Below are 25,222 nucleotides of genomic sequence, written 5' to 3'. Positions count from 1 at the left end.
TAATGATAATGTATTTAAATATGTGCGACAAACATTTAAACGTAATTTCACTTATTTAATTTTTCTAACAAATTAAATAAAGGCTACGACCTCAGCAAATTTAATTGCACTGTGAAATTACCAAAATACCCTTTCGCCTTAAAAGAAAAAAAAAACATTCTTTCTTCATGGATCTTAAATTATCTTCTATGTGTGTGACCCATAGGCTCCTCATCATATCGGCAGTGTATAGTATCGCGATTAACACCAATTAATCGTCTCACTAATACACAGACNTCTAAATAATGGTATCCGAGTCAAATTTTAGAATCATGGAGATAGACTCATTTATCTAGATAAAGAAGATATGCATGGTCTCTATTTCCTGAAGACACAAGTTAAGATTACAATTATATACTAAATTTTGATAGATACCAACAGATTGAAAAATGTTTTTTTTTTTTTTTCATATTCTTCTTATAAAATGGATCCAAAAAAGAACTATGAGTAAGTGCATTACCTTGACTAAGTGTGTTACCATCGCCAACAGACTTGATCCCACTGACAGCGGAAAGGACTGAAATGCAAGGAGTCAAAACTCCATCTCCGATCACCATGGAAGTTCCAAGGATAGTGACAAGGAAAAGAATGGTTTTCGCATAAGTACTCGTCTCAAGCTTATCTTTAATTTTCTGAGCACGTTTTAACTGGCTCGATGGCTTGTCAAGTCTGTAATTAGATAGCTCCCTGTCCTCAGGTTGATCATTTGGAATTAAACTCACCTTTGCATATCGGCATATTAAGGAATAGAGTGCGAATGTTCCACCTGCATACAAATAAATATAACTAATTATTCGATATATATATAATTCGAATTCGGATCTTCTCCTGATCTGAGTTTACCTGATCATATGCATAATTGAAATTTACGCAGATGCTATTTAGTTTTGCCTAATAGAATAAGGCTTCTGTTAACAAGAGTTATTTTTTCAAGACTTCAGAAATAATTATTAATCAATCAAAAACTCAATCCACCTTTGCAATTCTTTTCGTTAGAGTCTCATAAATAATTCAGATATCAGTTTTTAAAGACTCTTTTCAACGAATTTTTTATTAATTAATAATAGAGATACAACGATAACATAATCCTTAAATATTCCTCAACTTGATTAAATAATATTATATTGAGAAGTTGACTGAATAACTCTACCCACCATGTGCTTGAGCACTTAGAAATTAAGGAACATTAGGTAACTGAAAACTCCATCAGCATTTTTTAAGTCTCCTTTTACTATCGTCTATTAATGTTTATAGAGAAAATGTTGTCACCCATTTTTACTAAAAAACTGAAAAAAACCTACAAAGGGAAGAAAGGGAGGAAACTGTAAAAGAAAAAGACTTTCTAAACGAGGACGACTAAACAGGAAGAAGAGATATCTATTATAGAATATCTTTCACCATCCCTTCTCTTGATAGAAAAGGAAGGATCTGAACAAAAATCAAAGAAACAAAAGAGATCCGAGTTAATGGAAAGAAAAAAAGAGAAATGCATGAATTCCATTTTCACTTTAACGTTAAAAACTATAAAATTTTATCTTTTAACATTAATAGTAGTACTAAACTATGGTGTGGAAATTAAAAAAATCGGATGTCCGCATTACAGGATGATGGTTAAGATTTCAAAAGAAGTATAGATATACAGCAAAACTAACCATCTCCGTTGTCATTTGCCCACAACACAATGAAGACATATTTGATCAAGGGAACAAGCACAATAGTGTAGATGATGAGTGACAACACTCCAAGAATATCGTCATTATTTTTTATGCCATCGGTGAAAGTGCTGGCATAAACATAAAGTGGAGAGGTTCCAATATCTCCATACACAATCCCAATGCTCTGGAATGCAAGAATGAACGTTGTCCTCCAATCAACCTGCAAATAATTCAGAACAATATGGAATCATTTTCCAGGGAGCCAAACACAAAGCAAAAATCCTGAAAGTGTTATAATTATTTTTATACAAACCTTGGAGCCATGACCATGCGTCCTGGAAATTCTTCCAGCCTCCATATTGAGAGAGTCGATTCGACGCAGCTTCGCCCATGAAACCTTTTTCTCTTTCAGGTTTCTTTCCATTTCCAGGGTCTCAATTCCTTCAGGTTTACTATCTGCCATTTTCTGCTTCAGGTTTTGTCCCGTGAAGGTGGCTTTTTTGGTTTACTTCCAGTGTTGCTTTAGGGATTTATAGGCATAAAAGTCAGACCTGCTACATTATTCTATTGTTCAATCATGAATTATTTTAACTTAGACGTGTTACTTTAATTGATTTGTCCTTTTCCGTCTTTGTCATAAGTTGTAACTACATTATTCTTTTTCCTTAATTAATTTATTACTTATTATTATGTCACAAATTGTGAATTATGCAACAAAACGTCTTTTTAATAAGACCATTCATCCAATTTCTTTTTAATTGGCTTAGTAAATAAATCTTATCTAGCCTTTTCACTCTAGACTCTAGTACTAGAGTTAAAAAAAAAAAAAAAAAAATTAATTTTTTTTAATTTTTTTATTTTTAGAAAATTAAAACAACTCTTATATACATTTACTATCTTTTTTAAAAACAATATATTTTATTTCTTAATTTTGTTAATAAAATATAATTAGTTTAAAAACTAAATTCTAGTGACTCTAGTGCTAGTCACGTGGAATCTAGCGTTAGAGTCACTTTAAAGCTAAAGTTGCTTAAGTTGTCCATGGATAAAAATGGAACAAAAGTAGATGAAAAGAGCTTATAAAAAAAAGTCATACTTTAACTTGTCAAAAGGAAAAAGATCTTTTAAGTAGTTTTCTCATTAAAGATATAATACTAAATATATAATTCTTTTTACAAATTAAAGATATAATACTAGATATATAATTCTTTTTACAAATTGATGTAGCATAAAATTATAAATATATATAAAAAGTCAACTCAATAAATATAGACAAATGATGTGTCAATGAAAGAGCTTTGTAAGTTTAGTTTGAAAATGTAGCTCTAAACAATAAAAATATGTATATAGAAAATCAACATAATAAATAAGGATGAATGATGTAACAATAATAAAAAAAAAAAAAATTATCTAAATTTGAGTATAAATGTATCGTTTATTCCTTATGGAATGGTCGATCATTCTCGTTCCTCAAGGAACTGTCATGTATGAAGGAACAATCATTCCTTAATAAAGAACAATCGTTCCTTCATATGGAACACTCAAGGAACGATCGTTCGTCCCTAAGGAACGATAGTTCATGTTTAGTAAAAGTCGCCAGTTGATGTTTTAATGCCAATTCAGGTGCCATGTCGGTTTGTGAGATTCGTTTGTCAACATATCTTTATTCTAAAGGTTATATTAACATAGCAATATTTTCTTTTTATTTTGTGTTGTTTTCCATAACACCAACAACTTACTATCTTTATCTAGCTCAGTGAGGTTTAGTTTATTATCAAAATATAGATATAAATACCCAATATGGGGCCATTTTTATAGTTGCCAACATTAATTAATTATGAATAATTTCTTAGGAAAGTTGATTTGTCATAGATTTGTACTAAAATTAAAGAGATTCTTCTACTTACAGACAAAATATAATATTGCATATTTTTATAAGAAACGACAACTTTCCGATTTAAATATTGAAGGGATGAAAAATTTGATTGATTTTATCATGTAAACATTTTTAATTATAGTATGACATGGTCAAACGCAATTGGCTACCATATATATCACTTGTTTACTAGAAAATAACAACAACAACAACAATAATAATAACAATAATAATACATTTGCGGGTGTGAATTAAGAAATAATCTTTATAAAAGTATCTCAAAAAATAGCTTTATTCCAAAATTTCAATACCCTTTGACCAAATGATCATTTCCAAACTAAAAACCCAAAGTGACTAATGCGAATGCTATTGGTCACTGATAAGAATTTTATCAGTTTCTATCAAAAGTTTATTAGTCATTTCTTAAGATATTTTTAAAACATGTCATTTTTTAATCGAGATCTCAAAGATGGATTATTTAATATAATTTCCTTTATATTATTATTTCGAGTAGTAATTAATATTTGATTATGTGATTAATTAGTACTAGTTTGAATGCAATAGATTTGAGATGATAAAAATATAAAAAATATTATTAATCTAATTAGATAGTAATTCAATAATTTGTAATTTTGTATTGATATAATAATAATTGAAGCATTCTTTGGTACAACTATAAAAATTACTGTCTCATTCATAGTTCCATCATTGTCGTTTTGAATTTAAAACTTGTTAATAGTTAAATCAATAAAAGGAACTCTGACATGTCAGTTGAGTTAGTAGTATCACACCTCGGATATAAAATGATTTTGACTAGACCTAAGAAATGACCGTTCATAAAAGGAGCGATCGTTCTTCATGGAAAGAAAGGTCGTTCCTCTCTACGGAACGGCCATTCTCGTTTCTCAAGGAACGACTATGTATGAAGGAACAATCATTTGTTGATAAGGAACGACTGTTCCTTGTTAGTCGTTCCTCATGAATAGGGATGGGCACAAAGCCCGGCCCTGCGGGGGTCCGCCCTGACCCGCCCCAAACGGGGCGGATTTTTCTCAAATTTTTCTGGATTCGGGTCGAGATCGGGCCCAAATTTGGCCCCAAAATTTGAGGACGGGCCAGGGCCGGGATAGGTGTTGCCCCGGCCCGCCCCGTCCCCAGCCCGTATATATATATATTAATTTTAATATTTGAAAATCAATTATAAATTATACATTATACAATAATATATATATATATATATATGTTGTACATTATAATTTATACATAATATGCTATTATCTATAATCTTACGTTAATATATAATATATATGTAATATATTATTTGTTGTTTTGATTGATTATAATGAATCAATAAATCACTATAATTTTTTTTTTGTCCCTCATTGAATCATTATTTCAATTCTATTACCTAATTGTCTTTGTTATATTGTGAATTGTGATAGTTATTTATTTAGAATTTATTATAATATATATGTATAATGTATCATATATAATACATTATATTATATATTAAAGAGACATTATATATGTATACTTATTACTTAATACAATAATACATAATATCATACTGTTAATATATAATATATTTATATATATGTATAATGTATTATAATTATTATTTTGATATTTGGATTCATTATAATAATTAATCAGGGGCGGATCCAACACTTGTTGAGAACTTGAAGGTGGGCATTTGAACAAAAAAATACTAATATGTATAATTTCTGGATTTTGCCCTACCATAATAGAATTGTTAATTGAAAAAAAATATTAATGTATAATTAATTTTTATTTTGACCAACCCTAACATAAATTTTTGGATTCGCTATTGATTATAATAACGAATCCAAAAAAATTTTGTTTCTGAATCTTGATAGTTGATACTGTAATGTATAGAATCTACTGAAGTACTGATGTGGATAGTTGATACTGTAATGTATAGAATCTACTGAAGTACTGATGTGGATAGTTGATACTGTAATATATTATCAATTTAGTATGATGATTTTTATATTTAATATGTATATTATATATTTAATTTTTTTTTTTTTTTGTTGGTATATATAATTTGGAGAAAATAATAATAAAAGTATAAAACAAAGGATAAAAAATACAAAAAAACCCCCAAACAGGGAATTCGGGGGAACGAGCTTTTTTCGGGCCAGGACCGAGGAATCCCCTTGGGTTTTTGGGCCGGGGCCGGAGATAGTGGTCCCCGGCCCCGCCCCAGCCCGTGCCCATCCCTACTCATGAATGAGGAATGACTGTTTCTTATAAAGCAACAACCATTCCTTCATACGAAATGACTATTCCCTCATACGGAATGGTCATTCTGTATGGAATGGCTGTTTCTTTATATGGAATGATCATTCTGTGTGAAGGAATAGTTGTTCCTTTCCTTATGAAGGAACTACCATTCCTTCACAAGGAACTACAAGGAACGGTTGTTCATCCCTAAAGAACAACTGTTCATGTTTAGTAAAAGTCGTCAGTTGATGTGTTCATGCCAACTCAGATGCCACGTCAGTGAGATTTGTTTGTCAGTGTAGTAATACTAAGTGTTAATAAATATTAATGTAATTAACAAGAATTATTATGTGTACAAACTAATGTATACAAACTGATGTGACGCTGCTTTTTAATTGACACGTTATTCATTTATATTTATTAAACATCTATTGATATCTATTTATCCATTCATTTTAGAATTAATGACTTTTTTCCACCCAAATAATCGCTTAATGACACTTTTCCATTCACAAGTTTTTAAAATACCACTTTACTACCCAAATTTATATTCTAACGGCAAACAGAAAACAAACTTAGTCCAAGCTGTTAGGGGTTTTGAAGAAGGTAGATCGATAAGTCTTTTGATAGTGGAAGGTTGAATTTTGGTGATTGAGATTGATCAGAATTTGACTTGGGAGGGATGGCTGCACAAACCTAATCGCTTGATTGTCAGTAATTGACGGGGTCGACGGAAGTAGGGTTTGAGGGATTCTGGTTAGTTATGATTAGAGAAGAGAATGATGGTAGTATAGGGTCACAACGATGATGAAATCGAAAACAGAATACAAATTTAGACAATAAAATGACATTTTAAAAGTCTGTGGGTGAGAAAGTGTCATCAACCCATTATTTGGGTGGGAAAAAATCATTTACTCTTCATTTTATGACATATCAATTTGTATGGGTCAAACATAATTTTGGGTGGGGGGGGTGGGGTGACCACAATAATAAAATCTCATCATAAAAATCTATTTTTTGTACATGTCTTATAAAATGATAGTATGCTCCTGACAATAAAAAAAAACATTTATGCAAAACCTCTACAATAATAGCCATAAAAAATTAGGCATTGTATGCAACTGACTATGCCAATTGTATATATTACAAGCTAAAACGACGTCATTTTGGAGAATTTTAGTACACTACAAGAAAAACAAAGAATAAACACATTTTTTTTTCTCCTTCATTAGGTTGACTTATAATATTCATTCTTTCGTTTAACTTATATCACATCAATTTTTATATATGAAATAATTTGTATTTATAATAATATTTTTATATAATTTTTGTATTATCTTAACGTTTGTCTTAAAAATCTGAAAAAATTCAAGGAAATATATTATGAAATTTTTGTTTCCCTTTCATTTGGAACTTTAAAGTCGAATATTATATTTTTACATTGTCGCGTGAGAACTGGGGATGCATGAAAGTAACTTGTATTAAAAAAATTACTAGTTTAAGTTCAATTTATTATATATATATATATTTTTTTTTTTTTGGGGGGTGAATTCTGAAACAATAATGCATTAAAATAATATAAAAGAGTTGAAATCTTGATCAGTTTCTGAATTTGGACAGCCATTGGCTTAAGCTTTAACTTGTTGACTTTCTGGCATGTTCTTAGATTGAAGAATAATCTGGACTGCCCCTTAACATTTAATATATAAGATTTAGATTAATTTTTTATTTTGCTTTTAAAAGAAGAGATGCATAAGATTCTAAGACATGGGCATTTAAATTTATTATTAAAACTAATCTTTAAATTCAAATTTATTGGGATCGATTCTTAAATATATTAAACAAAATAAAATTTTCAGATGCTTCCTTCCTGAAATTGTTGACGTGCCAATGAAAAGTGAACGTTCGATTAATTGAAAGTTGAAATTGAAAAAAAAAAAAAAAAAGCAAATTGATTGTTGTTTTAATTATTGTATTGTATTCACATGTCAATATGGGTCCAATACATAATTTGCGGCATTATGTACTAGTAGGACATGGGTTGATGTATAAATTTCCTCATGTTGATTGAAAAAAAAAAAAGAAAGTATATATTATATATTTTCAATAATTATAAAATAAAATTTGTTATTTACTATTTTAAAATCATGGACCTAAAGAAAACTCATCTTATAGTTTATATTTATTTTGGATTCTGATTAAAAAAATATAATACAGTAAGGTAATATTTCTTAATTGCTTCAATTTTATATAAAAATTTGTATATGTAATATAATTCATTTATTTATTTTTAAAATTAAAAAAATACTTAGTTTTGTTATTTACTCATATAAAGTAACTTTTTCACAAGCTAAAGTATTTTTATTTTTCAAAGTCCTGGATAACTCTCGAATGTATAAATTATCTTATAATTTAAATAATTTAAATTTAAATTAGATAATTTAAATTTACATATACAATTCGTTTCATTTAGTGACATCTACAATCTTCTAAAATTTAGACTTAAAACTCTTGCTTACGATAATTGATAGAAATTTGCAAACTTTTTCATTTTTATCGTTAAAAACTTTTATCAAATCTTGCATGCAGGAGTTGACTTTTTTTTTTTAATGAGGAGGGTGTAATAGTTTGCGTGTACCCGACTAATCTTAAGAGTCCTGAGTTAACGACCGTATAAACTTCTAGTGGTCATCCTTATTAGCAATTAAAGAATCGAATTCAAGACTTCTTGAGTAATACATTTAAGGTCTTTATCACATGCAAGAGTTAACTAAGTTGGTATAATAAATTAACTAATTAAAGGAAGATGATATAATTTTGTTTATTGTTTGGAACTTTGAAAGGCAATAAAATCAAATTATTATTAATTAATTACTACTATGGCGTGTAAACTTGTTCAATGGAAACTGTCAAAAAACCGTGCAGCATGATGAAATTAACGAGAAAGTGGGAACCGAAATTTTGGATGTCGTTTTAGTTCTGATTCTTGAAAATAACTTCAACTAAAAAAATTTACTTGTTTATTAAAATTATTGCAATCATTAACTATATTATACCATTTTGGTGAAATTTTGATTCAATAATTCATAAAATAACCAAAAAATCATAGTTGAACTCTTGAGTTTCGGTAGTTGGCCACTTGGCCGGCTATGTCTTGAGTTTTGTTGACTTTTTGGGCATGTTCTTAGATTGAAATCAGCACGATCCAGGCTGCTTCAAGACACTTTTTTAAATGCCTAAAAATTCCTTTCGTTTTGGGTTTTTGTACATGGTTGTCAAATCGTGTATCATAGTGTATCAAAATTTAATTTTTGAATTGTGTATCGCATACTATCGTACGTTATTGCGGATACGGCTTTTTCAAAATTAATAAAATAATATAATATCCCTATCATTAATTAACAAATTTTGTGGTATCATTGGCTTTAAATTATGGTATTACATAATCAAAATTAAAAATTAATATCATTTCCTCTCAACTATTCATATATTTCCAGATCAATGTCAATATCTATAACTCCACTTGTGTTATTATTATCATGCAAAATAGACAATATATCTTCCTTTTTACTTTCTCCATGCAAAATGAGTTACGGGTTGGGGGACCCAGATTCGACTTGAAATTTTTTTGGACCTTTGGCCCAAATTAATAAAGTCATATTGATTTGTATCGATATTTTTAAGGATACAAACATATACATATCGTATCGTAGGATACATCAATGTATTGAAAGGTTTAGGATACACTCTCTGTATGTATCGTTGACGACCTGTATCGAATCGTATCATAAGATAACTTAGCGTAGCGTAGGATACTAACAACCATGTTCTTGTATTCTTAAGCATCATGGTTTTAGTATCCTACGATAAGCGTTACTATCTTACGATACGATTCGATACAGGTCGCCCATGATACGTATTAGAGAGTTTATCATAAACCATGGTATGTTAGTATCCTATGATACGATTAGATATGGGTCGTCAACGATACATATTAGAGAATATATCATACACCTTTTGATACGTTAATATGTATCCTACGATATGATACGTATTCGTTTGTATCCTTAAAATATCAATATAAATCGATACGATTTTACTAATTTATGCCAAAGGCCCAAAAAAAATTCAGGTCGAATCCGGGTCACCCAACCCGGTTCACTAAAACCTGTCCAAATTTACCAATTTTGCATGGAGAAAGTGAAAAGGAAGATGTGTTGCTCATTTTGTATAATAATAATAACACAAGTGGAGATATAGATATTGACATTGATCTTAGAAATTATATGAATGGTTGAGAGAAAATCATATGGATTCTTAATTTTGTGATTAATTTTGATTACGTAATACCATAATACCATAAAATTTGTTAATTAATCATGGGGGTGATATTAATTTTTAGAAAATTTTTATAATTTTATTAATTTTTTTGTACAAGGTGTATCCGACGATACGATACGCGATACACAATTCGAAAAATTAGGTTTTCGATACACGATACGATACACGATTTGACAATCATGTCCTAAACATTTCGATACGTTGATATGTATCCTACGATACGATACGTATCCTTAAAAATATCGGTACAAATCGATACAACTTTATTAATTTGGGCCAAAGGCCCAAAAAAAAATTCGGGTTGGATCCGGGTCACCCAACCCGGTTCACTAAAACCTGCCCAAATTTACCTATTTTGTATTGAGAAAGTGAAAAAGAAGATGTATTGCCCATTTTGCATGATAATAATAATACAAGTAAAGATATATATAATGACATTGATCTTAGAAATGATATAAATGATTGAGAAGAAATAATATAGATTATTAATTTTGATTATGTAATACCATAATTTAAAGCCAATAATACTACAAAATTCGTTAATTAATCATGGGGATGATATTAATTTTTAGAAAGTTTTTATTATTTTATTAATTTTTTTGAAAAAGGCGTATCATACGATAGTACGATACAATGCACGATTTGACAACCATGTTAGGCATGGTTATTAGAATCCTACAATACACGATACATATCCTACGATACGATTCGATACGGGTGGTCAACGATACGTATCAGAGAGTGTATCATAAATCTTTCAATATATTGACATGTATCCTATGATACGATATGTATCCATTCGTATTCTTAAAAATATCGATACAAATCGATATGACTTTATTAATTTGGGCTAAAGGCCCAAAAAAAATTCGGGTTGGATCCAGGTCACCCAACCCGGTTTACTAAAACCTGCCCAAATTGACCCATTTTGCATGGAGAAAGTGAAGAGGAACATGTGTTGCCTATTTTGCATGATAATAATAATACAAGTGGAGATGTAAATATTGACATTGATCTTTGGAAATAATATTAATGATTGAGAGAAAATGATATAGATTCTTAATTTTGTGATTAATTTTGATTACGTAATACCATAATTTAAAGCTATAATATCTCAAAATTCTTTAATTAATCTTTGGAATAATATTAATTTTTAGAAATTTTTTATTATTTTTTTGAAAAATGCATATCCTACGATATGATACGATACGCGATATACGATTCGAAAAATTAGGTTTTCGATACATGATACGATACGTGATTTGACAACCATGCTTTTAAGGGGGCGTTTGGATCATATAATATTTTATTATAGGGGGATATTATATTAATGGAAAGATAGATTACGTTTAAGATTACTATAAATGTTTTGTAAATGTGTTTGGTTGGTTCGAATAAATTGGTGAATAATATGTTTGGTTGGGAGGATAAATTGGTGGGTATGTTATGTAGACTACTAAATTGCCCTCATTTTTAAATATTAATTTAATATTATTTTTTGAAACATTTTTTTAACCCCCTCCTTTTGAAATTTTGCTAAAACACCCTAGCCATATAAAACTTTAATTTGTAGCAAAATACCCCCACCCAGCTAGGGATGGGCACAGGGTGGGGCGGGGCCGAGGACCCCTGTCTTTGGCCTCGGTCTGAAAGCCCAAGGGGATTCCTCGATCCCGACCTGAAGTCCGTTCGGGGAATTCGGGGAATCCTCAAAAAAAGCTCGTTCCCCAAATTATATATACCAACCAAAAAAAAAAATTAAATATATAATATACATATTAAACATAAAGACCATATCATCAAAAAAGAAATTAAATCTATAATGTACATATTAAATATAAAAACCATCAAAAGATTCAAAACATGACAGTATCAAAAATTCAAAACATGAGCTGCTAAAAAGACCCACCCCACAATTATACATATTAGTAGTTTTTGGTTTAAAATACTCACTCAACAAGTGTTGGATCAGACCGATTAATGATTATAATGAATCCAATATCAAAATGATAATTATAATACATTATACATAATATAATATATTATATATTAACAGTATATATTATGTATTATTGTATTAAGTAATAGTATTAATATATATATATAAGTCCTTAATAATAATGTATTACATATGATACATTATAATATATATTATAATAAATTTTATAAATAACTACCATATATATTATAATAAATTCTAAATAAATAGCTATCACAATATAACAAAGACAATTACGTATAGAATTAAAATAATGATTCAATGAGGGACAAAAAAAAAAAAAAAATTATAATGATTTATTGTTCATTAAATCAATCAAAACAACAAATAATATATTACATATATATTATGTATTAACGTAAGATTATAGATAATAGCATATATGTATAAATATAATATACAACATTATATGTAAAACATTATATTTATATAGTATATACCATATATATATACAATATATAATGTATAATGTCAAATGTATACTATATAAATGTTATATAATATACAATGTATAATGTATAATGTATAATGTAAATATATAATGTGAATGTATAACTTTGTGATGCATTAACATATTATGTATAATATATATATATATATATATATATATATATATATATATATATATATATATAATATATATATATATATATATTACAAATATTTATAATGATTTATTATATTTAATCTAGTTTTATTTATTACTTATTTGTATATAGTTTCATAAAATACTTACACAATTATAATTTGTCATTGTATAATGTATAATTGATTTTCAAATATTAAAATTATTATAGGTATATATGATTGATTTTCAAATATTAAAATTAATATAGGTATATATGATTGATTTTTAATTATTCAAATTAATATTGATGTATATATAATATACGAGCTAGGCCGAGTCGGGCCAAGACCTATCCCGGCCTCGGCCCGTCCCCGAATTTCGGGGCTAATCTTAGGCCCGATTATGGCCCAAAGCCCGAAATGATTCGGGAAAAATCCACCCCGTTCGGGCTGGGTCCCCGCAGGGCCGAGCTTTGTGCCCATCCTTACGCCCCCCCTAAGCCACTGCTGGCAGCCAGCCACCATCGCTGGCAGTCGACGGAATGGTGCACGATTGACCGTATATGGCCGGTCGTGTGCCGACAAAGCCATTTTCAACCATGGATCACATATCCATGGTCATTTCATGGCCAGATCTGTGGCTGTTGCACGACCGTAGAAATGGCCTTACCGATGCACGACTAGCCAGATTCCGTCGGTCATGTGCCATTACGACGAATGTCATCAGTGGTTGGCGGTCGACGGTGGTCTTGGGTGATTGGGGCTATTTTGTTAACTTGTAAACTTTTTTGTGGTTGGGGTGTTTTTGCTAATTTCTCAAATGTAAGGGGGTTGGGTAATTGTTATTTGGTAGATATTTGAGGGCAATTGTGTTTGAAATAGTATATAATTAAGCGTAAAATAGATATAAAAATTAGATTACCCGATAATATTTTAATAACAACCCCTAAGGAGGGTATCTGATTACCTTCTACATTACAACAGTAAATACTATTTGTAATAAAAGATACACATAATATTTTATTACTTGCAAACCAAACACCAGAATCTTGCAAAATAAACGAAGACTACCTCCGTTATCTTATATGCCCTCGATCTAAACGTACCCTAAGAGGAACGAAAATGTTCGTATTTAGACGTTTCGAAGTTTTTTCAATTGAGAATAGATAAAATTATTGGCAATTTTACATTAAAAACAAATTCTCCACTGAAAAAAATTTATCTCGCATTTGAAATATGCTTGTTTTGATTTAGATCTTTAAAGATGATACTGTATTATAATTCAGTGAAAGAACTTTAGGCTTAATATAAATCCATTGAAAATTTAATTAGTTTATATGTTAAAAACTTTAGGATGTTTACTTAAACCAATATATATATTAAAGTATTTTTTTTTATCAAGGTTATTTAGACTTATTTATGTATATTTTAACTAATATTTTGAGATTTTAAAATTATTGACTGAATAAAAACCTTAATAATTATCTTTATTAAAAATAGATAATAAATTCGAACTAAGGAGTCCTGACTTTCAAGTTTAAAGTATTATAAGTTAATTTTATTTATTTATTTATCTTGGAAGATGTGGCAACGTACATTTGTACTTGGGGAGTCGGTTACAATAACTTTTATTATAATTAATAAACATATAATGCTTATTTAATTCATGTCATGGGCAAATAGTTAGGAACTTCGTGTGGGAGTAGGACAAGTATGAAGGATCTTTGCTTATGTCATACTGATGTAAAGGATTCAAATAACAAAATATGGCGTACTCTTATGGACTTTTGATAGGAGTCTCGTCAAACATTAAGTACAAATTTTGTCATTTAGCAAGTTGAGATTTGATAATTGAGATACCATTTTTTGTTTCTTTCAAAATTTAGACGGTGTTTGCACATGATACGATTCAATTATTTATATTAATTATTAGAAGTACCCATTATTTTTATTATTATGTATTGAAAATTTACATAGTAAATTTATAACTTGTTTGGTTAAAAACACAGTAAATTAATAAACCTCAAGCTTTAGTTTGCTAATTTTGATACGTTTCTATTTAAATTTATTAGATTTGTTTAGGAAAAATAATTGAGTTCCATTTGTTTAGGAAGTTGACTTCTATGCTATAATTGTGTTTTAATTTGTGATTAGATGATATAAAAAATGACTAATGACTAATTTGACAATTTAAAATTACTAAATCTCTAATTAAGAATAAAAAAATATTTAGGTGTAAACAGACATGGTCAAATGCCTATAATCTTTTTAATATACATAATTAAATATACTTTTAAAAACTACCAAGGGATATTCCATGAAATTAAATTATAATACTAGGAGTTTCTCTTTGGACTTATTCAATGAATACAACTGTTAATGCGTGATTTTGACACCAATTAAACGCACGTGTAAAATACTAAGCTGACCCAAAAGACACACGTGAATTGAGGATTGAGAATGTAAATGGTGGAAAGACAATGTTTAAAGTGATTCGGATGCTTAAATAAGCGAATCCTACGTTCATTGATATTGTATTTATATTTGAAGGGTTAGGTCGCGACGTAGCGAGCTGACTTTAGAATATTGAGAATACAAAGGAGAGAGAGAATAAGCTATCACAGAGCGTAATTAGATAATCAAGAGTAAAAATGAGCGAATCCTACAAACGGAAGAGAAGCTCTCTATTTATAGTGGGATACATTGGGGTAATGATTACTGAGTCCGTAAAAAGGGGTCAAGTACCGTGCAAATCCTTCTTTGCGTCCTGTTATTCACCTACTCGCATGATTTCCTTGTTTTATGCAGGGATTGGACACGTGGACGACCTCCAGCCTTTCGTCAATCTGGCGCGCACCCATTGCACTGGCAGGAGCATGCTGCTTACACCAGCATGCGACGTGGCCATGCTTGAATGGCTGCAGGATCTGCCTAGACTCTGACCACTTGTGCTGACTGAGCTCTACGTCAGCCCTACTTTTCCAAGCATAACAGAAGTCCCCTAATTTTTAAGGTTTGAGAATCGAACCTTGGAAATTATAAATGCCTTGATTTGATGTGCTTGAAGAGATTCTGATCGAAGCGACCAGATTGCGAAGGAGGTCTAGAGGACATCTCCTCGCATGCGACTTGGGGTGATCTTTGCCTTTACAGTTAGCGACCTGGATTTAGGTACCCAGTGCTATAATGATGGTTCCGACCTGGATGGAATCCTCGACCTATTTACACTTGGCAGCTTTCAAGAGGATAAATGGTCGCTGCTTCGCGGCTGATGTCCGTCGAGGTCAAAGGATCACCTCGCTTCGCAACCGACGTGAGACGAGGTTGAAGAGTCATGTCGCCTCGCCACTTACAAAACGAAGGGTGTTTTTCATAACGACCTCTCCAGATGTTATCCGTTGCACTTTTGCAGTGAATACATTAAATGAAGCGCCTTTTGCTTTGACAGACATGGCTTAAGCTTAATAAGTGCCAGCCATGCGCATTAAATGTGAGCCATGCTGAAACGGCATTCCCTATCAGAGCATTAAATACGGACGTGGGCGCATTAAATGTGGAGGAGGGAAAACGTGCCGTCGCTTGAGCGTTTCAACGGAAGGGGATGACGATTTGATTTCTAGAGGCGTGACGGTCACTCTTCCTCACTGATTCATGACACGTGGTCACGATCAACGGTCGGATGTGTTTTCTGCCTAAACTTCGTTTGACTTAGGGAAACCAAAACGCCACTTCCTCAACTATATAAATCCCAAGTTCTCTTCAGGCAAATTCACAGTACTTTCATTCATAGAGAGAGCAAGAAACTTTTCGCGAATCTTGGTTCTTTGCCTTCTAGAGTGGTGTTTGTCTGATATTCGGAGTAGAAGAGCCAATCTTTCTCATCTAAAGAGGTAAAAACGATTCCCTTCTCCTATTTTTGGTTTGATTTTGCTTTCGACAGTCGCCATGCGACGACTGTCTGTTGGTAGCTCATCGGAGATGAAATATCCTCCGTTGGGTTAGGTTCATTGATGGTGGCCCTTTAAGCATTCTGTTAGGGTTTTTCTAGGGTTTAGGGAGGAAATATTTATTTTCTGCTCCACGTCATCGTACGAGATAGTGTACGAGGACTGAATGGTTCCCTACTTGTCGCTTTTGCAGACAGTAGGAGAATGGACCCCCCAACAACCAGAGTCGAGGAATGGACCAGTTCGCCCATGCAGGATGCTCCTGGGGGTCCCATTTGAGAGATCTTCTCAGTACTTACTAGGAAGAGCTTGAAAGGGTGGTAGACCAGTACGCTATCAGTGTGGAGGTCTTCCGCAATAGGACGCACATAGCATGGTATCCGCCACGAGGGTTGGCTGTGATCTCTGAGGACATTTTCAAGGGTGGGGGGTTGATCCCTTTCCACCCCTTTGTCAGGTCGGTCCTTGATCATTTCGGGATTGTGCCAATGCAGCTCACACCGAACGCATACATGATTGTCGTTGCCATGTACATCGCGTGCCGTGAGAACCGGTTGAGCGAGCTAACCTCGGTAGAGCTCGGTTGCTCATATATTATAAAAGAGCAAAGACAAAGATTCCTACTACTTGCCAAGCGAACTACCATAGAAGCGGGGATACATAGTTACCCGAGTAATGTTGGACCGCATGAGACGAAATTTTTTTCTTTCGTCACGACGGCCTTTGCCGCTTCCAGGAACCGAGTAGGTTCTTTTTCCTTTCGAATTTATTGACTTTATTTGTCCTTTGCTAACGAGCTGTTTATTTTTCTAGCAGTTAACAAAATGACCAGTATAGAGCTGCTCACAGACTCGAATAGAATCACAGCTTTTGGTTTTCTGCCCGAAGAAAGTCGTGACGTAAGGCTGCTCGTGACAACCGCGAATTTGCGAAAATACGGTTTCTTCAACCGAGATGCGGCTAGAGACCCCGCCAAGTAAGTTTTCTTGATTTCTCTTCAACTCTTCGTGTAGCGAATTGTTTTACTAATGTTGTTTACATGCAGCAACCATGCCTCCCAGAGTGCCCAAGTCACCACGACCAAGACAATTTTCCTTCCCCTGGAGGGGATCCACTGGACCAGCTGGAGCGGCTCCTAGCGGTCCCTCCGGCGAAGGCACATCGACAGCCGATCCGGCCCGACCTGAGGGCGCTGCATGCCCTAAGCAGAAAGCCATGGCCCAGAGGCCTAAGAAGATGAGGTTGATTCAGACCGAAGAGTCGGAGTACGAACCGGAGGGTTTGGGCGTCCAGCCCGAGAGGTCGTACCCTTACCAAGCATTCCGCTCGGGAGGGTCAGCTAGGGGCGCGACCGGCATCTCCATCGCTCCCAGAGGTCAACAGGTGAGGCAACAGGCGACCATAGTCCTCGGGAGGAGGTCGGGAAAAGAGCTGGTAGGGGGGACTCTACCCGCTGTGGGCACTAGCACCCCCGTCCTGGAGTCAATGGGACATCCATCGGACCATCTGCAGTCGGCGGTCTTCGCATTGCTCGAATACGGGTTTGCGGAGGCTTTCAAGCAGTTCGTGGCCTCTGGTACCATGGACTTGATGACCACGTCTTTCCACCACTTGAGCCAAGAAAACGAGCTGCCCTTGGCGAGGACATTTGCTTATGCGATATAAATAACTTTATTCTCTTTGTTATGTAGGCCCTGCTCTCCATGCACTTGTCCCTGCAAAAGGTCCAGCTCGGGATTGTTGAGGGATTGGTGGAGATGAGGGAAGAGAATATGTGGCTTAAGCGAGACTTGGCGGCCGCTGAAGTAGAGAAAGATTTGTCCACCACCTCAGCGAACCAGTACCTAAACGAGAGGAATGTTGCTCTTCGCACAGTGGACTTTCAAAAGACTGAGCTGGAAAGGCATAGGGAGGAGATGAATGAGCTCTAGAGGACAGTGGCCAGGCTCACCAGGGAGGCCGGTGAGAAAGACCAGGAGCTAAAAGCGGCCTCTGATCGGGCCTTACGAGTAGAGCAGGAAAGGGGCGATCTGTGGGAGAATACCGAGAAGTAGCGGTCAGTGCTTGAGGCTGAGCTCTATTTTACTCGAGGCCGCGTCATTTTGCTAACTGCGGAGATGTAGCAGCAAGAGGCGAAGATTGAGAATAGGGCTACAGAATGGACGATTCAGTTCATCTTTGCCCTTCTTTCGAGGAATCCTGAGATGTATCTGTTCGACCTCCCTGACGAGTACCGGAACGAGCTTGCTTCCATGGCGTAGGCCGAAGCTGAGGAAGTGGCTCGGGGACCTGACTTAGAAGAGGAACAGCCTAAGTTCGTTCCAAAGGAGCCTGCGTCCGATCAGGCGGCTAGCGACCAGCCTGGGGAAGAGGATCAGTGATCCGCTTCTCTTATTTTCTCCCTTTATGCTTATGTACTTTCCCTTTTCATAATAAAGATATTGCTTTTCACAATCTTTCGTGAGTATTTACAATTTCCGCATTCTTTACATATGAGATCATATTCTAACTGTTTACAATAATATTGGGACAAGTTTATACGAACAAAATTGTATATATGGGAAAACGATTACAAATGATCAGAATTGTACACTTGCTATTACAAAGATTGCAAAAATTAAGACCGACCTTTACAAGGAAATAATTGAGTTTGGAATTACTAATAATAAGGTCGGAGATGCTCAACATTCCAAGCTCGGGGTACTTCGAAACCATTCAGCCTTTTGAGATGGTAAGTCCCCGGTCTTATTACTTTGGCGATGCGGTATGGGCCTTCCCAGTTCGGTCCCAAAACTCCCGCACTTGGTTCTCTAGTACCGAGAAGAACTTCCTTCAAAACAAAGTCGCCGACTTGGAAGTCTCTTCTTTTGACCTTAGAGTCGAAGAACCTTTTCACGCATTGCTGATAGGTTGCTATTCTGAGCTAAGCCTTGCTGAGATGTTCTTCAACTAGGTCCAGACTTGCGTGCATGAGCGCTTCATTGTTGGCTTTGTTGTACAGGTCCCTCCGAAATGACCAGTTCTTACATCCACAGGGATCATCGCTTCGCAGCCATATGCTAGCGAAAAAAGGGGTTTCTGAGGTAGAGGTTCTCGGAGTTGTCCTGTATGCCCATAGGACTTCGGGGAGGTCGTCGGCCCAATTCCCCTTGGCTGCACCAAGTTTGGCCTTAAGAGTGTGCTTGATGGTTTTGTTAACAGCTTCAACTTGGCCATTTGGTTGCGGTCTTGCGACTAAGACAAATTTTTTATGAATATCCAACTCGTCGCAAAACTGCTTGAACTCCTCGTTGTTGAATTGTTTACCATTGTCTGAGATGAGAGTGTGAGGAATCCCATAGCGGCACACAATGTTCTTGAAGACGAAGTCCTTGAGCTTTTTGGTCGTGATCACGGCTAACGGTTCTGCTTCGACCCACTTGATGAAATAATCCACCACGACCACGGCATACTTGACCCCCCATTACCAACTGGCATGGGACCGATGAGATCGATTCCCCACATGGAGAATGGCTAGGGGCTGGTCATGGTTACCAGTTAGTGGGAAAGAGCTCGCGGTATGTTCGCGAACCGCTGGCACTTGTCACACCTTTTGATAAAGTTGTAAGTGTCTTCTTGGATTAGGGGTCAGTAGTACCCTTGACGAACAACTTTGTTGGCGAGAGATCGTGCGGCGGTGTGGTTATCGCAGATCCCTTCATGTATCTCCCTCATGATGTAATTTGCCTCTTCGCTGGTTACACATCGGAGGAGAGGGGCGCTAAACCCTTGCCTGTGCAGTTGGTCTCCGATGAGGGTGTAACGAGCAGATCTTGTTCGCAGGATCCTTGCCTTGACCTTGTCGTTGGGCAAGGTCTCATCTTTGAGATACTAAATGATAGAGGTCATCCAGGAAACTGATTCTGTTACATTCATGGCCTGTTCGATCGGGCTAACACTAGGGGTCTCGATGAACCGAATAGGAATGCTTTCCGGTGTATCTGAATCCAATGACGAGGCTATCATTGCCAAGGCATCTGCTACATAGTTGCTATCTCTAGGAATCTGTGTTATCGTGAAGTGCTTGAACGGCTCGAGTGCGGCTTTAGCTTTCTTTAGGTAGCTGATCATGTTTTCTTCCTTGGCTTGGTACTCCCTCAAAATCTGGTTAACGACCAGCATAGAGTTGCTGTGGATGCTAATCGCGGTTGAACCCATTTCTCTGGCCAACCGCAGTCCAACGAGCAAAGCTTCATAGTCGACCTCATTATTGGTCGCCTTAAAACTGAACCGGAGAATGCCATGAATGCGAGTCCCTTCAGGACTCAAAAAGAGAAGACCTGCCCCGGCTCTCTTTTTGTTCGATAATCCATCGATGTAGAGGCTCCAGGTTGATAGATTTTGTTCAGTTCTGGGCTGTTGCTCCGACTCATTCGTTGGATGATATGAGAACTCTGATATGAAGTTGGCAACGGTTTGCCTTTTGATGGTTGCTTTCGGTCTATACCTGAGATCAAACTGACTTAATTCAATGGCCAATTTAAGTAATTTACCTGATGCCTCTGGTTTCTAGAGGACCTACCTGAGTAGGTAATTGGTCATCACATAGATTGTATGGGTGTGGAAGTAAGGTCGCAACTTTCTGGAAGCGATCATCAGGGCATAAGCTAATCGTTCCATTTCTGGATACCGCATCTTGGCATCCAACAGAAGCTTGCTCGCGTAATACACTGGCCATTTGACCTTGCTTTCTTCCCGAACTAAGGTTGTACTGACCGCGAACTGAGAGACGGACAGATACAAGAGGAGGATCTCTTGTGGGAGAGGTTTGGACAGAAGAGGTGGCTTCCCGAGGTGTTCATTAATACTCTGGAATGCCTGTTTGCACTCAGGAGTCCACTCAAACTTCTTGTTGGCCCTTAGTACATTGAAGAACGGCAAGCAGCGATCTATTGCCCTTGATATGAAACGACTGAGTGTCGCTATTTGCCCATTGAGGCTCATAACCTGCTTTTTGTTGGTCAAACTTTTCATATCGAGGAGAGCTTGGATTTTCTCGGGGTTGATCTCTATTCCCTTTTGGTTAACCATGTATCCCAGGAATTTTCCCGAAGATACTCCGAATGAGCACTTGAGAGGGTTTAGCTTCATTCTGTATTTTCGGAGGATGTCGAACATCTCAGCGAGATGCACTATGTGATCTGAAGCGACATGCGACTTGACCAACATCTCATCTACATAGACCTCCATCGATTTCCCGATCTGCTCGAAGAACATTTGGTTAACCAGACGCTGGTAAGTTGCGCCAGTGTTCTTAAGGCCGAAGTGCATAACCCTGTAGCAATACAGCCCCTGATCTGTCACAAAGGAGGTATGTTCTTCGTCTGGCACATACATCGAAATTTGATTATATCCCGAGTACGCGTCCATAAAACTCAGACGCTCATGCCCGGAGGTGGCGTCCATGAGCTGGTCGATCCTGGGTAGGGAAAAACTATCTTTTGGGCATGCTCTGTTGAGGTCGGTGAAGTCGACACAGGTCCGTCATTTGCTGTTAGGCTTCTTTACTAGAACCGGGTTGGCAACCCAGCTCGGATAGAGCGCTTCTCGGATGGATCCATTCTGAAGGAGATTATCTACCTCAAGTTTCAAGGCAGCATATCACTCCGAATCCATCGCTCTTCTCTTCTGGTGAACCGGCTTGGCTTCGCTGTTGATGTTGAAGGTATGACAAATAATATTCGGGCTGATCTCGACCATATTTGCATGCGACTATGCGAACACATCGATATTCTCTTTGAGGAAGTTGGTCAGTTCGGTGGCGAGTTGGGGGTTGAGATTGCTCCCAATCCTCAACATTCTGCTTGGCTCGCTCTAGTCGACTGACACCTCAGATAGATCCTCAACTGGCCTACTGGAAGGGTATTCCTAAATACGAGGATTCATATTATCCTCGGCTGGGCCAGGCTGCGGCTTGATTCTACTAATCGCCATTACTTGTCCTGGAATGTCGCGGGAGATGCCCTTCCCTTTGCACGCCATCTGCACTGCCCTTATATAACAGTCGCGAGATACGCGCTGAGATCCGCTAACTTCCTCTATCCCCATCAGGGTGGGGAACTTCATCTTGAGATGGTATATCAAAGTGACCGCCTTGAAATTTCTCAGCAGAGGTCGCCCCAGGATACCATTAAAAGCGGATGGGCAATCCATTACCAAGAATTTAGTTACTTTGGTCACCTCGTCAAAGTCAACTAGCGTGATTGGAAGCGAGATCGTCCCTTTGGAGATCAGGTGGTCCCCTGTAAAACCGTATAGGGGGATCGAGGTGGGCTTCAAGTTAGTCTCGTCCAAATTCATTCTCTTGAAAGCTGTCTGGAACAAGATGTTCACAGCACTTCCATTGTCCACCAACATTCTGTGGACGTCAAAACGCCCTGTCAGGGGCGTGATCACAAGAGCGTTATCGTGGGGATGATGCAATCAAACTGCTTCCTTTTCGGAGAAGGTAATTTCCTCTTCCTTGCGAACCTTTGGTGGTCGCCGCGTTGTGTTCATCACACTGATGGGATCGTGATGGGCTGCGCGAGCATATCTTTCCTGGGCACCTCGCGAGTTCCCCGCGAGGTGCGGTCCCCCAAAGATCATTTCGACGCTACAGATACCCTTGCAATCAAGACGCTTCTTTCCTGGTTCCCCTTGATTTTTCTCCCGCACGGGAGTGGAGTCATCAATATACTCTTTGAAATGCCCTTGCTTGATGAGATCTTCGATTGCCTGTTTGAGAGCTTGACACTCATCGGTGTGATGCCTATTATCCCGATGAAAGCAACAGTATTTTTTACTATTTCTGGCTGATGGGGGATTTTTCATGGGCTCAGGCTCTCCGAGCAGGCCGGCTTCTTCTGACTTGTCAAGAATAGCCGATACAGACGCATTCAAAGGCGTATACTGATTCCTGTCGCGATCTCGATGAGGAACTGGAGCATAAGACTTTTTGGGCTAAAACCGTGGTTTCTTTCATTTTCGTTGATCTCTACGATCAACTCTCCTACTTTTCCCCCGACCAGGTGCACTAACTGAAGTGCCGGGGTCATGGAGGTGGAGTGCTGCCACAGAGTTTTCAATATGGAGGTACTTCTCCGCAAGGTTGTAGAAGCGGGTGAGGGAAACATTATCCTCAGCCTGTAGCTTTTTCCACAGGTCGGTCTGTGGGCGAACTCCCGTTATGATGAGAGTACGAACAGGCTCTTCGGGAATGTGAGCTATCTTATTAAGTTCTCTGTGGAATTGGTTGATGTAAGACTGAAGGGATTCATCCCTCTCTTGCCTTATGCTGCTAAGGTAGCTTAAAGGCATTCAGAACTTTCGGTTTGCTTGGAAGTGTCTTAGGAACATCGCGCTCATCTGAGGCCACGAGCTGATCGATCCTACTGGGAGTGACCTAAACCACCGTTTGGCATGACAGGTTAGGGTTATTGCCAAATAATGACACTTCGCCAAGTCTGAAACCTGATGAAGCTCCATCAGGTCGTTGAATTCATACAAGTGATCCTGCGGATCAGAATTTTCATCGAACGCCCACATATCGGGCATTCTAAATCTTGACGGGAGAGGGGCGTTAATACTGCCGGAGAAAAGAGAGACGCTGCTATGACTTGCCCTTGTTCATTTTGCTAAGGTTTTAATTGATCTAGGTCTCGCTGCAGCTCCTCAATTTGAGGCAGCGGAGCTATCTGGGGATTGCTTTCCCCCATACGAGTTTGACCCTCGCGATTGTGATTAAGAAAAGTCCGAAGGTCGGATTCCTCTCCGCCTTGGCCGGTAGTTCTGGCCGCCCTTGACACACGCTGGCTAGAGTCGTGTGATGGCGATGAATGGTGCGGGGAATTTTCACGACCTCCGCGGTGGTACGAACCGCCTCGCGAAGTGTAGGAACCTCCCGCACGATGACGATCAGGATCATTTTTCTGGCAGTGATGAGAATCGCCCCGTCTAGCACTTTATGGGGGTGCTCATGCGACGTGGCATGGGATTGCTTGGGATGTAACCTTTCATCGAGTCTTAATGCCACGGGTATTCTACTCGGTAAGGGTGTTCAAAAAAATGCAAAAACCGAACCGAACCAAACCGAAAAACCGGTTAACCGAAAAAATGGTTTGGTTACGGTTCGAAAAATGCAAATAAACTGAATTTTCAGTTCGGTTATATATATATATATATATATATATATATATTATATTAAATAAATAAATAATAACCTATCCCTAATTCACATTCACTCAATCTAAAATCGCAACTCACAAAATTTTTCGCAGCGCTTACTTCTCAGTTCCCAAATTCCCGATTTTCTTTATTTTTCTTCCAGATCCAGCAAAGCTACTTCATCCTTCTCCTTCTTCCAGCTCCAGCAGGCACCCACGTTACTTCCCAGTTTATAAATAAGCTTTTCTACTCATCCATTCTCAAGAAACGAAGGCGCAGCAACAATACATAACAGAGTTTAAAGGTTGACCCCAATTTCAAGGTAAGAACTTCCCAGTTTCCACTTTCCACCCACGTTACTTTCTAC

The 25,222-nt window shown here is 36.4% G+C and overlaps 1 protein-coding gene across 1 annotated transcript; it reads right to left on the bottom strand.

Moving 5' to 3' along the window:
* Positions 1 to 323: 323 nt before the first annotated feature.
* LOC116110634 (potassium transporter 5-like) lies at positions 324 to 2,179 on the bottom strand. Its single transcript, XM_031396853.1, has 4 exons — positions 2,008 to 2,179; positions 1,692 to 1,914; positions 500 to 805; positions 324 to 364 (listed from the first exon to the last, which is right to left on the bottom strand). Exons 1-4 carry the CDS (start codon positions 2,155 to 2,157, stop codon positions 324 to 326), a joined length of 720 nt encoding a protein of 239 aa, XP_031252713.1. The 5' UTR covers positions 2,158 to 2,179.
* Positions 2,180 to 25,222: the final 23,043 nt, after the last annotated feature.

Source organism: Pistacia vera, unplaced genomic scaffold (genome assembly GCF_008641045.1).
Source record: "Pistacia vera cultivar Batoury unplaced genomic scaffold, PisVer_v2 Contig609, whole genome shotgun sequence".
NCBI lineage: Eukaryota > Viridiplantae > Streptophyta > Magnoliopsida > Sapindales > Anacardiaceae > Pistacia > Pistacia vera.
The sequence above is the reverse complement of the archived record's forward strand: the minus strand, read 5'-3'. Positions and strand labels throughout refer to the sequence as shown.